We start from the raw sequence: 14382 nt of genomic DNA on the forward strand, positions 1-14382 counted from the left end.
CAAGAAGTGAAGAGAACTTGAACCAGATGCTAACAGTGGAAGCAGAGAGAGTGAGCATGATTTGGGTGGAGCAGAGGGGCTGGCCTGGAGGTAGTTTTCTAGGACTTGGGATACAATAAAGAGTTAAGCATCAAAGATGACTCAAGATGGCCAAGATGACTGAAAAGATGCCCGAGAAACGGGAAGGTTTAGGTAAGAAGTTGATGAGTTCATTTGTCTGTATTTTAAGGTTGGGTAGCCAGCTAGGACATCCAGGTGGAAATGCGTAGCAGGACATGGGTGATGTAAGGACTGTAGCTCAGGGAGCAAGCAGGTCAGAGTTGGCAATATTTTGAATTGTTCATCCAAATCTTGAAAGTATCCAAATTAATCATGGCCATAAAATAGACACTTTTATGAGCCTCTTACAAATTTTATAAGGGATAACTGTTTTGCAACACCATGACCATGAAGTAAGCAATTTCTTAGTGGCCTTGAAGATTTCATGCTCCTTTCAGTGGAGTCTAAATCATATTGCCACTCTTTCCCTGGATCACGTAGCGAGTTAAAGTCTCAGCTGATATCTGAACCCATTTTCCTGATTCTGAAAATATAGGGGGAAAATGGAGGCTTCCTGGGATCCTGTGAGCATCTGGAAATTTGTATATCCCTCACACCATGGGCACACCAATAAATGATGAAGGAAAGTATCAATTTAAGTGACTAATCATTATTTCAATTTGATAATACTACAACTATCACTGCTATATTTTTTAAGCTAAGAAATCTCTTTCTTAAATGCAGATCATTTAAGAGACACTTAAGCTGGACCCAGTTCTTATGGAAATTGGGACGCACAGAGGAAGACCTGTGGGAGAAAGTAGAAAAAAGATGACTATCTGACCCTTATTTCTCATTCCAGTGTGGCTTATCCCCAAATGAAAAATTATGGGAAGGGATGTTGATCACTGGATCATCAATTTAGAGTCAGAAGCTATTGGATTCCAACACTGTATTTTATTTTATTTAAATTTTTAAAAATTATTTTCACAGATTTTTTTTTTACAGATGAATAAATTGAAGCTGAGAGAGATTAAATAGCTTGCCCTTGGGCATGTAGCTAGTGAGTGTCTGAGGTGGGATTCATTTTCCTGGATCCAGCTCTATCTGCTTTGCCATTCTGCCTCTCATGGTCAGAGACAATAGCATTTATTGGCATTGCTAGGATGTATTATTGTTGTGTAGGAGCTAGGTAGATGTGGAATCCAGAAATATGGTGGAAGCAGTTCCACTGAGAACAAACCATATGAAGCCCTTCCATTCTGAGCTGAATGTATCTCATTGGCATATATGGTGGAGCAGCTAGGTGGCACAGTGTCAAGACCAGGCCTAGAGTCAAGAAGACTCATCTTCCTGAGTTCAGATATGGCTTCAGAGACTTGCTAGCTGTGTGACCTTGGACAAGGCACTTAACACTGTTTGCCTCAGTTTCTGCATCTGTAAAATGAGTTGGAGAAGAAAATGGAAAACCACTCTAGTATCTTTGCCAAGAAAAATCCCAAGTAGGTTCACGAAGAGTCGGACACGAATGAAAAACAACTGATTCCCAACTTCAAACAGGGAGTAATAGCTTTGGTGACTGTGACTCAGGGTCAATATTTGGGATAATTTGAATCTGGATCAATGGCAAAATCACATGTGACCCAGACTAGCAAGCCATTTTAAATTATACTATGCCCCTGGTGCTAAAAATATACAACTGTCTTTCTCTGTTGCAGGTCCTGGCTAGCCTGCGTACTGTACGGAATAACTTTGCTGCATTAACCAATTTACAAGACCGAGCACCTAGCAAGTAAGTTGTACTTCCCCCAACTCCTCATCGTACTTTTGAATGCATATTGTCCTCATTTGATTGAACCCAAGGTAAAAGATTAGATTTCACAGCATTGTTCCATTATTAGCCACCTCCTCAAATGAAGTCATATGACAGCCATTCCATTTTCTATAAATACTTCGCAGTGATAGTTCTAAGGCAGAAGTGGAACAATATGACCTCTGAACCCAGGGATTCCATCTGTCAGCAGTCACTTGGCCTGTCCTGTCCTTTGCCCAGTTATTTAAACTCAGGGTAACTTTATATTTCTGACTTGCTATAAATTAACCATTAGTAATTGATCCCTTGGGTCTTTGAGTCAATTCAAAATCAGATGAGCAAGCATGCATCCAGTTTTTTTTTTTTTAATTGTGATTTATATCCTAGCTTTATTTTCTATCATGGGCTATAAGGGAAAAGAAACTGTAGAGAGACCTTTGGAAATGATGTCTTCTATTGACAATAAAATTCTTAAAAAGTAGGACCAATTTTTTAGGATCAAATAAAACAATTTGTGCCTGAGTTCAAGTTTAATTCATATGATTAAAAGGCCCATTTTGAAAAATGGCTCGTTATTTATAGATTGATAAACTAGAAGAAATAGAAAATCACAAATGGAAGGTTTTTTTAAAAAAATTAATCATGTATCTCTACAGATTCACCAGAAAAAGATGAATAGGAAACTAAATGTTCATCAGATTTATAATTAATACTATTATAGTTTCAATCTCAGCTATTTCTTACTTCCTAAAGGTAAGTATTCTGAACTAGATGACCCACTTTTTCTTACAAAGGAATGAAAATTAACCTTGACTATCACGTTTTAGAGTAGTTACATTCTTTTCTATAATAGAGAAATGAGGTCCTTGCAGAAGACATCAGGGTAAATAGCTTATTGTTCAAATGCCAAAGGAAGACAAAGAATACTTTGCAATTGATATGTTAGCCAGCCAATGGTTAAAACAGTATATGGAACTTGAAGGCCTTATAATAAGTATCAACACATCTACCATAACTTTGGAGGCCACTTACAGGTTTGAAATCTGCGAAATCAGAGAGTTCCCTGCCCATCCTTGTAAGCTAACTGAAAATATAAGATTAGTGCACTCCCTGAAACCTCACTATAATCAAGAAAATAATAACTCCTCAATTCTGTTAAACACTAATGCTTTGTTGTCATTGAGTCGTTTCAGTTGTGTCTAACTCTTCTTAACCCCGTTTGGGATTTTCTTGGCAAAGATACTGAAATGACTTGCCATTTCCTTCTCCACTTCATTTTACAGATGAGGGTGCAGTAACTTGCCCAGGTTCACACAGCTAATGTTTGAGGTCAGATTTGAACTCAGGGAGATGAGTCTTCCTGATTCCAGGCCTGGTGCTTTTTCCATTGCCCTACCTAGATGCACCCAAGCATGCTGATATGATGTTAAATTAAAAAAAAAATCTGTCTCAGAAACTCATCGCAGAGTATGGTAATTAAGAAATGTACAAATGCCTTTAGGCTAGCTTCAGTCATTTGGTTTAGGGAAGATATTCATAGACATGAAGATCTTGGTTTAAGTTCAGCTGTTGACTAGCTTTATAACCTTGGACAAATCCATTAACTTTTCTGTACCTCAGTTTCTTCATCTGTAAAATAAGAAAGTTAGATTAGATCAGAGGTTCTGAATTTTTTTTTTGTAGCATGCACCCCATTGGCAGTCTAGTGACACTTGTGAACTCCCTCTCAAAATGTTTTTAAATCCAAAAAATAAATTATACAGTATTTTAAAAGAAAGTGATTATATTGAAATACAATCTTGAAAATATGTTTTTTAAAAGACAATTCACAGACCCTACCTTAAGAACCCCTAGACCAAATGGTCTCTAAGTGCCTTTCTGATTCTGAAATTCCACAAAAACTTATGGGTAGGCAAATCCAGTTATGGAGACATGATGGTACTAAGGCTTTTTTCTTAAAGGATGTTTGGATACCCACACTCTATACACCAGAAGTTTGGATAGTACTTTAGTCCTCGTCTGGCTTACAAAGACATAAAAGTTTAAACAGAAAGGCACAGCCACTTCTGAGTCTGAGCCGTAGACCCTTCATGCAGTAGACCTCAGCTTCTTTGGATTAACTTTGAAACCAAGCTGGTTTCTAAGGCAAACTTCAGGTGAATACTTGGATTGGCCTTTTATGTTGTGCTGTGGAAGGACTACCCTCAACCTGTTCTAGATCTGTTCTCTAGACTGATAAGAAATCACAGCCTCTCAGAGTGTCAGAGATGGATTGCCAGGCGTACCACATGGCAGAGTTTCAAAGTTGTCCATGCCACCTGTTAGGCCGAGAGAGGTTAGCCATTAGCTGTGTCAATGGAATGTTTCCACTACACCCCTGGATTCCCCAGACAATGGGAACTTGTCATGGTCTTCCTTGTCTCATCCAACTTCTGAGAATGCAGCAAGGAAGTCCAGGAAACCTAAAGAGATGACATTAAATGGAGCTAAGGTTGATTTCTTAGCTTTCTTTCTGTTATTTTCTGTATTCTTTCCTTGTCTTGGTAGTGACATCTTTTATACTTAATTTTTTTTTCACAGAAAATATGAATGTTGTCTGGTGTTGGGTTTGGGTACAAACTTGGGCTGAGAGAAGTCTCTCTAAGTTAGACTTTTCTGTTATTGTTGTTCATTTTCCAGAAAGAGATATGTGACTAAGGTTCAAAACCTCAAGTTTGGTGGCAAGCTGAAATGTTTAAATATCAGGTGATTAAGTACCCACATTCCCTGTAGTCTCAGATATGTGTATTATTTTAAAGAGAGAGAATATAAAGTTAATTTTAGAGAGAGACAGCAAGTAGCTAATGATTCCATTTTCCCAAGTATAAACTAATAACTCAAAATTAGTATATTCTAGTTTAAAAATGTCTAGAAAATTTTGTTAGAGAAAGCCATTCTTTTGAATAATCAAAGTGGTGAAAGAATATCCTTTGGTTGGGAGGCAGAGAATGTTGACCTGACTTACGTAATATATCAGGTAAAGTGACAGATTTGGAATCCAGAAGATCTGATTCCAAATCCTACCTCAAATACCAGTTTTGTGACCCTGAGCAAGTTAATTCTCTCAGCCTCAGTTTCTTCATCTGTAATATGAGGATAATTATAGCACCTGCCCCAGAATGTCATAGGAATCAAATGAGATGATATATGTAAAGTGTTTTACAGACCTTAAATCTCTTTTAAAATGTTAGCTATTAGTGTTTTATGACAATTATAAGTTAAAGACAATCCATCACCTCTTGTGTCAGTCAAATGTATTTCAAAGCAGTAGAAGAAGTGTGTGATATTTGGATGTTCATAATATGCTTTGCTACCATTAATCAGATTTCCAAATTACTTCCCCCCCCATTTGAAAAATACATTGCCACTAGAAGCATTTGTTATTTCATATGAAACTAAAGAAATCCTCAGAAGTCGAGGTATACTTAACAGAATTTTTATTTATATCAAAATTAAATTTAAAAAACTCAAAAGGAAGTATAGCACTCTATAGATGAGGGTTCACATTAATTATGAGAAAAGATCCTCTGGACCTAAGGCAGAGTAAAATCTTTGCACTGTTGCCCTGTTTTCTAGTTACAGCTCTTCTAATATTTTATCAAATGCTTTCCTCCTACCAATCCTGTAGAGTTAGGCTGTGCATATATTGCTACTTCTGCTTTATGGATGAAGGGACTGAGGTCCATAGAGGTCAGTAAGACTAAAGACCTACCCACCGTGCAGGAGGATACACCCTGGTCTTCTGAAGCCAAGTCCCTTGCTCTTTCTCCTTACCTCATCCTTCTTTGCCTGATATAGGATGCAAAAATATATTAATATGGTCTTCATATCAGATTCCTGCTTTTAGCATCAGTTCAGATGGTCACAGAAAGATTTTTTGTTGTTTTAGTCATTTTCAATGGTATCCAGCTCTTTATGATTCCCCCCCCCTTTTTTGGCAAAGATACAGGAATACTTTGCCCTTTCTTTCTCCAGCTCATTTTACAGATGAGGAAACTGAGGCAAACAGGGTGAAGTGCCTTGTCCAGGTACACAGCTAGTAAGTTTCTGCGGCCACATTTGAACTTGGGTCCTCCTGACTCCAGGGTTGGCCCTTTATGCACTGTGCCACCTAGCTGCCCCATTATATAACTATATGTCAATATAATTGGTTTCTTTTGTAAATCTGTGTGTTTTATTTTATGGATTCAAAACATTACTCCAAGAAAGGGCCTGTAGTAATCACCAGAATGTCAAAGGGGTCCATGACCCCCCAAAAAAGTTAAAAGCCCCTGATGTTGTCCAACCCCTTTATTTTATAGATGAAGAAATAGGAGCTCAGAGAGTTGTGACCTGTGCAAAGTCACAGAATGAGTCCATGGTACATAGTAGTCCAGCCAGAATAAATAATTCATCTTTCAAGAGTATACAGTTAAGGCAGGCTTTACAAAGAGGTACCAAGAGGAAGAAGCCACCAGAGATTTTTACAAATGATGAGAGGAATTAAAAAAAAAAGGTTTCCATGATCATGTTTGAAAAAGAAGACCACTTTTTGAAAAAAACTCCATTGACATCTCATGATACTAGCATCTCTTTCCAATTTTAAGACATAAAATGACATGAATACATATCACATTTAAATATTGATACAAATCAGTTCAGCATACAGGTATTTAACGTAATCTATATTATATGCAAGGTATTATGATTCCAGTTAGTTTGGGCCTGTATTTCATCTGTGTAAGAAGTCTCCCACTAAGGAGCTGCCTTCTTTCCAATGTAGATAGGCAACTGTTCTGCCACTTGTCACCTTAGAAAGTTGTTCATGGCACTAAAAGGTGAAAAGCTGCCCAGGGTCACAAAACCAGTATGTTCCAGTCAGAACTTGAGCCTAGGTTATCTAAGGCAAAGAGTTCTTGACAGGGAGTCCTTGAAATTTTTTTTAAAAATACTTTGATAAGCATTTCAAATCAAAATATTTTAAAATATTTTAAATTCTAATTAATAGCTTTATTTTTATTTTTAAATGTTAATATATTTAATTTTAATACCTTAAATTTTAAAATTTAATATTTAAAATTTTTGTTAAGCATTTCATTGGGCAGCTTGGTGGCTCAGGGACTGGAGTCAGGAAGACTCATCTTCTTGAGTTCAAATCTGGCCTCAAACACTTATTAGCTGTGTGACCCTGGGCAAGTCACTTAATCCTGTTTGTCTCAGTTTCCTCATCTATAAAATGAGCTGAAGAAGGAAATGACAAACCACTCCAGCCTCTTTGCCAAGAAAACTGCTAACAGGGTTATGAAGAGTCAAACATAACTAAAAATCTTCTGAATGACAACAAAAATTGATTTCCTTTCTTATTCTACATATTTTATTTTGTGACTTTAAAAACATTGCTCAGAGAAGGGGTTAATAGGCTTTACCAGCATGTCAGAAGGGCCTATGTTACAAAAAAGGTTAAGAATAACTACCCACTATGAGATGCTGCCTCTTCTATCAAGTCGTGGTTCCAGTTAGAATTATATTTAATAACTTCCCTTAAATGTACCTCCCCCAGGTTTAGCACAGTGTCCTGTGCACAGTTGGCATTAATAGATGTTTAATAACTGAATGAATGAGTACACACTAATATCAAAGCAGCAGTGAAAATTTACAGGGAAAAAAGGAAGTTGGTTAGTACCAGCCAGTAGTATAGAAACACTCTGTGGCCAGCTCCCTTTTTTATATAAATAGAAATTCTAGATTTTCTCCCTAGGTTCTGCCTCAATTGAATGCAGTTTAACAAACATTTATTATAGAATGAAGCCAATGATAACAATTTTCCCTCCACCAAGTCTTTAGATGACAAGTACAGTAGCTTTTGATTTTCCCCATATGTCTAGCACTGTAAGACCTAATATTTTCCTATTCTCTCACGCCTAACATGAACTGCAGTGAAATGAAAAAAGGACTTTACTGATTACAAGAGAAAGCATCATTTAAGTGAGCCTATGTATTCTAGTCTCAGTGTATATATGCTAACCTAAGAATAATTCTTAAATTAAAATGCAATCATTGAGATGACTCAGAGAACACACAAATTGCCTTTCACCACATATTTAATCCTTAATTTTGTTTTCTTTCCGCTAGACGATCACCCATGTGCAACCAACCATCCATCAACAAGGCAACTATAACAGGTAAGATTGATTTCTTTGGATACAATATAGGGTGCATAGAAAGAAACTGACCTTCCAAAACCTGGTATAAAAAAATTCAACTTGAATTATACAGCAGTTTTTGAAAATTAAAAGCAAAACGCTGCTTGCTTATTGCTTTATTATTATTATTTTACTATTTGATCTGCTCAAGTTGTTTTTTTAAAAATTCTTTATATGTACAGTTTTCTTTCTCCTTTCATGTTGCCATAATTGCTGCTGACTTTCCAACAGATGTATTTTGAAAGACCGTATTAGTATGAGTCTCGAAAATGATGGGTACAGTCTTGGTGTCATTGTATATTCGTATGTATTGAACTATGAGGGATTTTGGCTTAATGAAATCATATAAGCAAAAGAGTTGGTGTGTCAGAAGACAAATGTCCCCCTTCTTGGTGCTTTCCTGCTGTTTTGGTGATATCTGAGTAGCAGAAGGTAGCTTCTTAGGTGGTTCTGGGTTTGGGTCTTCAGAGGTTAAGAAGTTTAGACTATAAACAAAGTTAAAGTTAGTGACATTTAGTGTACAACTATGAAATATAATTTTATTGTCTGCAAAGTAGATATTAGTATGTGAGAGCCTTCATTCATATGTATCTCTGACTGACATATGGGTTTATCAGAGGCCTTTTTTTGAAGTCCTTTCATTTTGAAGTTAATTTCTTTTGCTGTTAAAATGTTGTGGAATAATACCAGCATTCTTTTGCTCTATGTTATAGATCTCAAATCATAACATTCATAATTTATTGTATTTATGAGAATTTTATGTTTATAGCAAACATAAATAAAAATGTTTAAGTGAAGTTTTGTTTGTTTTTTGTTTTTAAAGAGAACTAGTAATTATAGGCATTAAGGACATATTATTGAGAAACAATACAGAGGTCCCTCACATTTGCTAAAGAATAATTGTGTAGATTGCATGGTGTGATAGAAAGAATGCTGGATTTGGAATTTAAGGACCTAGGTTCAAATCCCAACTTTCTTGATTACCACTTCCTTCTTATGTGGCCTTCATTAATTTACTTCATAGGTGTGGGCTTCAGTTTTCTTTTCTTTAAAATGGGAGGATTGTACTAGATGACCTTGAAAGCGCTTTCTGGCTCTAAATCCATAGCCCTGTGGTTGTTAAGAATTAATTACTCATATGGTTCCTTCACTGGAGGCAACAGGAGACTCATCTCCACTGGAGAGCTTAGCTGCTGACTGATTGTTGCCTGAAGGAATATATGATAGACAAGCAGAAAACAGATTGATATTCTACAGTAGCTTCCGGCTCCTGTCTCTGTCTCTGTCATGGTCTCAGGTAGACTGGACTTAGCCCTGTAAAAGGAGCCAGCTCATTATGTAGCTCTGGAGCCTGCTACTGCCATTGCTATGAATTTATTGTGGTTCTGGGTATGGCTAACTTACTGTCTTGCAGGTAGGAGCTCAAACAATGCTTCCCACTGCTATGACTTAAGGGACTGAGTTCCTCATGCCACACCCTAAATTCTCTCCTGAGGTAAAATGTGAGACTGTTATATGTGTTCAGTCATCTGTAACTTAGGGTGAATGAAGGATCTGAAAGAAGGTTTTGTTAGGGGCTAGAAATAATTGGAGGTATTAAAATATTAACCTTCCCTTTGTGTTTTAAGATAGAGCATTATTTATTAGTATTTCAAGTATTTAAGTATTTTAAGATTGAGCATTGTTTATTAGTATTTTAAGTATTACACGTGACATTTTAGGAACGTACTTTTATAGAAAGCAAGAAGACATCCCTGTGTTGGCCTAGGGTAGGAGCAAGAAATTAAAGTACGTGTTGAAACGTGAGGGGGCAGCAAAGAACAGAAGATGAACACTCTGGGTGGTTGCTCTAGTCTAGATAGCATCAAGCAATGTCAGCCTGATTTCAAATTGCTCCCATAATTCTTTGAGGACAATTTTTTTTTGAGGATTTCTTTCTTGCTGATTTTAACCAAGAAAAATCATAATTTGTCCATTCTATATTATCCTATGATGTGATTACTAATAAGATCTTTAAGATAACAAACTCATCCCAAATACATTGTATTCACACCTTTCTTCCTTTGTTTGATAATCAAGGCATCCATCATCAGATTTTAGAACAGAAAGAAACCTTGGAGAGCTTTGAATCCAAGGGCTTGTAACATAAAAGCATGTAGGTTGGGTGGATGAGAGTTGGGAGGGAGGGGTTGTCAGTCTAGTGAAGCCTATGGACCCCTTCTTAGAATAATATTTTTAAATAAAATAAAAGGCACAGGATTACAAAGGAAACCAATTGTGTTAAAATACAGTTATCAAAATATTTTTTTAAAGTTATGGACCCTAGGTTAAAAACCCTTGATATCTAATCCAGTACTTTCAGTTTACTGATGAGGAAACTGAGACCCAGAAAAGCTAACAGTCAAAACACAGCCAGTTAGTGGCAGGGCCAGGAAGAGAATTTGGGTTTACTAATTCTGAATCTATCTATGGCTCATTGCCCAACACCAAGGACCCTCTGTTAAAACATTTTTTATAACTATTAAAATAAATAAATAATATAATAAATATAAATATATATAATATTTTATAAATTATGAGAAATAAGATTATGGAACCTATTAGAACCTGCTTAAAGAGGTATCTTTCTAAATGAGAGATATTGTTCATCCTTCGTTCTTGAAGAGGCCCATGACATCAGCAAGGTGATGCCATGACCTGCAAGTGATTTGGTGTTAAGTGAGACAAGGCTGTGCAAAGTCACCAGCCTCACTTTCTCCTCCGGAGTCATCTGGGCCCAATGGCAAGATATAGATCAGGACGACTGGAGACGGCCCCCAAATAAGAAATGAATCAGCTTATCATTTTATTGTTTGGAAGTAGCAGGTTGCTGGAGATAACTTAGTTCTAGATGTGTACTGTTATTCATAGATTCATAGAATGTTAGAGCTGGAGAGTACCATTTAACCCAGCCATCTAATTTTGCATATGTAGAAATGAAGTCCTTGAGAGTTGAAGAGACTTCATCAAGGTCACATGGCTAGTTGGTAAAAGAGACAAGTCTAAAACTCAGGTCTCAGGATGATTCATAGTATAGTAGTTTTTGTGCTACACTATGTTGACTCAGGTTAGAACAAAGTCCTTTATATTTATATAACAGACTTCTTAAAATCTACAAAGCACTGTTGACTTATAAATTATCTAAAAGTACATTATGTTATTCATACAATAAACTTACGTGTGTGTGTGTGTGTGTGTGTGTGTGTGTGTGTGTGTGTGTTTATACAGAGAGAAATGAGAGGAAAGCAGAGATGAGGTCATGGTTGTAGGAATTGGGAAGAGCAAGTATGAGAGTCCAATGCAGCTTTTGACCTTTGACTTTAAAAATCCATGTTTTTTCCACAGACAATATAAATAGATGATTCCTCACTCTTCACAGGTGGGGGAGATGGAGCATGCAGTAACAATTATGCCAAATAGAGTAGTAGGATCATAGATTTAGAGCCGCAATGGACCTTAAAAATCACTTAGCTTATTTCCTGCATTTTCTCTTTCTGTATTCTCCTTTGGTGACATAAATCACAGGATCATCCCTACTCTAGAAAGGGAAGGGACCTCAGAAACCATTTAGTCCAGTACCCTCATTTCACAGATGAGGAAACTGAAGGTAAATTACTCACGGTCACACAGGTAGGAATTGTCCGAGCTGAGGTTTGAACTCACCTCTGAATCTGGAGCTAGGGTGTATTCCAAGATGGTTCCAAAATCTATATATATCTCTCCTCAGTCCCTCTCTTGAATTACTGCAGTACCAAATGCCCTTTGAACATCTCCACCAGCATGGTTTCATCAGCATGTCAAATTCAGCACATACAATATAAAACTCAGTATTGAGATAGATTCTTCCATCAAAGTTAAATAGTGGAAGTGATCTTAGGTTCTTGACTATGCCAGCAGATCAGAAGCTCTAGCGTCTTCTATTAAGCCAGTAGAGTTTGAGTTTGGGGTTTAGAAGTGGGCCTTACATCTATCATTAGAGGAGTGGCCTAGTTACATATAGACAGGATCAGCACAGGTCAGGATTCAGAGTAAGGTACTTCTCTGGCCATGACTACTCCAGAGCACCATCTATCATATCATGAATGGCTTGTAATCTGCATAATAGAGGAAGTATTCATACTAATAAAACCATTTCAAGTATGAAGCTATTAGGATATTATTATGTATCCCTCTTTCTCTTCCCTTACCCAATGATAATCTTGGTGTGATTTTTTAAAAATTCAAAACCTTATGTTTTCATAGCACTTCCCCACAACAACTCTATGAAGTAAGTAATGCAAATAGTATTTATCCCCATTTTACAGATGAGGAATCTGAGGCTACAGAGTTTATACGACTTGCCCATGGTCACATGGCTAATGTCAGAGCCAGGAACCCAGTTCTAGCACTTATCTCACTATATCACACTGCCAGAACATCTGATGGTAAAATAAGATCAGACATGAATAGATAGGCTTTATAAATACAGAAAGAAAGGGAATAATCCATGCAATGGCAAAGACATAAGAGAGATAATCAGAAAAGTCTGTGAGGAGAGAATACATGAGCTACCATGATAAAATGTCTGAAGGACCTGGAGCTAAGAAAGAGGACACAGAGGCAAACCAGTACCATGAAAGCGTCATTCTAAATGTCACCAAATACCAGGAACCATTCAATTCAGCAAGCATTTATTAAGTGCCTACTGCTGTTTGCCAGGCACTGTGCTAGGGGGATTACAAAGGCAAAAGCAGAACAATTCTTGCACTCAAGCAGCCAGCATTCTATTGGAAGGAAATGACCTGCATTTAGGCTTACTTTTTGGTTTGGACTACAATCACAAAAAAACTGACGACAAATTTACTTCAATATACTTAACCAAGTTTATTATTTGAGCATAGAGTTTGGGGTTTAAATTGGGGTTGAGTTGTTTTGTTGTGACTCTACAATTAGGGAGGCAGCTTGATACATTGGGAAAAGCCCTGGCTCTAGAATTAGAGGACTTAAGTTCAAATCCTACCTCTGACTCGTGCTATTTAGGTAACTCTCTTCAGGGACTTGGACCACAGTTAACTTCATCTGTAAAGGGAAGAAGTTGAGCCAGATGGCCTCTGGAGACCCTTCCAGTCCTCTGTGATCTTTGTCATATCTCTACTTGTGGGGACAAAAAAAAAAGATATTCTATGGTTTTTAATTGGAAAGAGCTGACTTCTTTAGAATAGATTCAAAAGGAAGAATCATTTTTTTTTCCTCCAGGAAATCAAACTGACAAATCATGTGAAAATGCATGAGTGCTTCCACAGAGCAGTGGCTGTTCGTTAGTTATGTTTCTGATGTTTTGCAGAAGCAAATATCAGTTCTTCTTGAAAAACTAAACCTGGTGATTTTTTTGAGTAAATAAAGTTGCATTACTTAGAAAATACAAAACAAAAAAACTTAGTGACTTCTTGACCAGGAACCAAATCACTGTAACAGTCTCAGGAAAAACTTTTTTTTTTCATTTTATGTCTAAACTATCTGAACATCTGTTCTTTTTGGGAGGGAGGGAGGGAGGAGAAAGGCAGCATAGCTTTGCATGTAATAATAAAAGTGGCAGCAGATTGTTGAGAGAGAAACAAAATTGAGAAGCCCAGATATAATCCAAGTAGAAGAGTGTGTATCACTTTAGAAGAGAAGTATGGTAGAGTCCCTACCATTCATCAAGAGACATTTAGCGCTTGACCATAGAGAAGATTAATGAATGAATTCAGAGTGAAGCATGTTTTTTTTAACTTGCTAAAGAATTCCCTTAATTAATGCTAAAAGAATCAAATCCCAGATTCTTTCAGGTGAGAATTCCTCTGAGGTTTGTGCCTGATAACTGATTTGAGATTATCATGAAGTGGTCACATGTACCTGAACTTGGATTATTCAAAGTTATAATTATGTAAAATATGATCATTAATTCAAATGCAATGGAAATATGTAGTGTGAATTCAAATAATGTGAACACTTTGTGGAATTAATTTTATTCACACTAATTGGGACCTAGCTGTAGCGGGGTTTTGTTTTGAGAGACAGTATGGATGAAGAACTTGAATTTGAATTCTAAAGTAGGCTCTGATATTTACCAGCTTAGTGACCACACAACTCAGTGGTTGTCTCCAGCCTCAGTTTACTCAACTGTAAAATGGGAACAGTAACACTTGCACTGCCTGCCTCACAGGATTGTTGTGAGGAAAGTACTTTTTAAAAAAATATATGGAATAAAACAAGCATTTCCATAACAAAATACTTTTTAAGCATGAAACA

The 14382-nt window shown here is 36.8% G+C and overlaps 1 protein-coding gene across 5 annotated transcripts in view; it reads left to right on the forward strand.

The window, feature by feature from the left end:
* LOC110202749 (3',5'-cyclic-AMP phosphodiesterase 4D) overlaps positions 1-14382 on the forward strand; it is a 686828-nt gene that overhangs the window by 474272 nt on the left and 198174 nt on the right. For all 5 annotated transcript variants that reach the window (XM_078153183.1, XM_078153182.1, XM_078153184.1 and 2 more), the window contains exons 4-5: positions 1758-1831; positions 8003-8052. In XM_078153183.1, the coding sequence (XP_078009309.1) occupies positions 1758-1831; positions 8003-8052 (124 nt within the window). The remainder of the gene's footprint in view (positions 1-1757; positions 1832-8002; positions 8053-14382) is intronic.

The sequence above is a fragment of the Phascolarctos cinereus genome, unplaced genomic scaffold, assembly GCF_003287225.1.
Source record: "Phascolarctos cinereus isolate Bilbo 61053 unplaced genomic scaffold, phaCin_HiC Scaffold_4;HRSCAF=312, whole genome shotgun sequence".
Lineage (NCBI taxonomy): Eukaryota > Metazoa > Chordata > Mammalia > Diprotodontia > Phascolarctidae > Phascolarctos > Phascolarctos cinereus.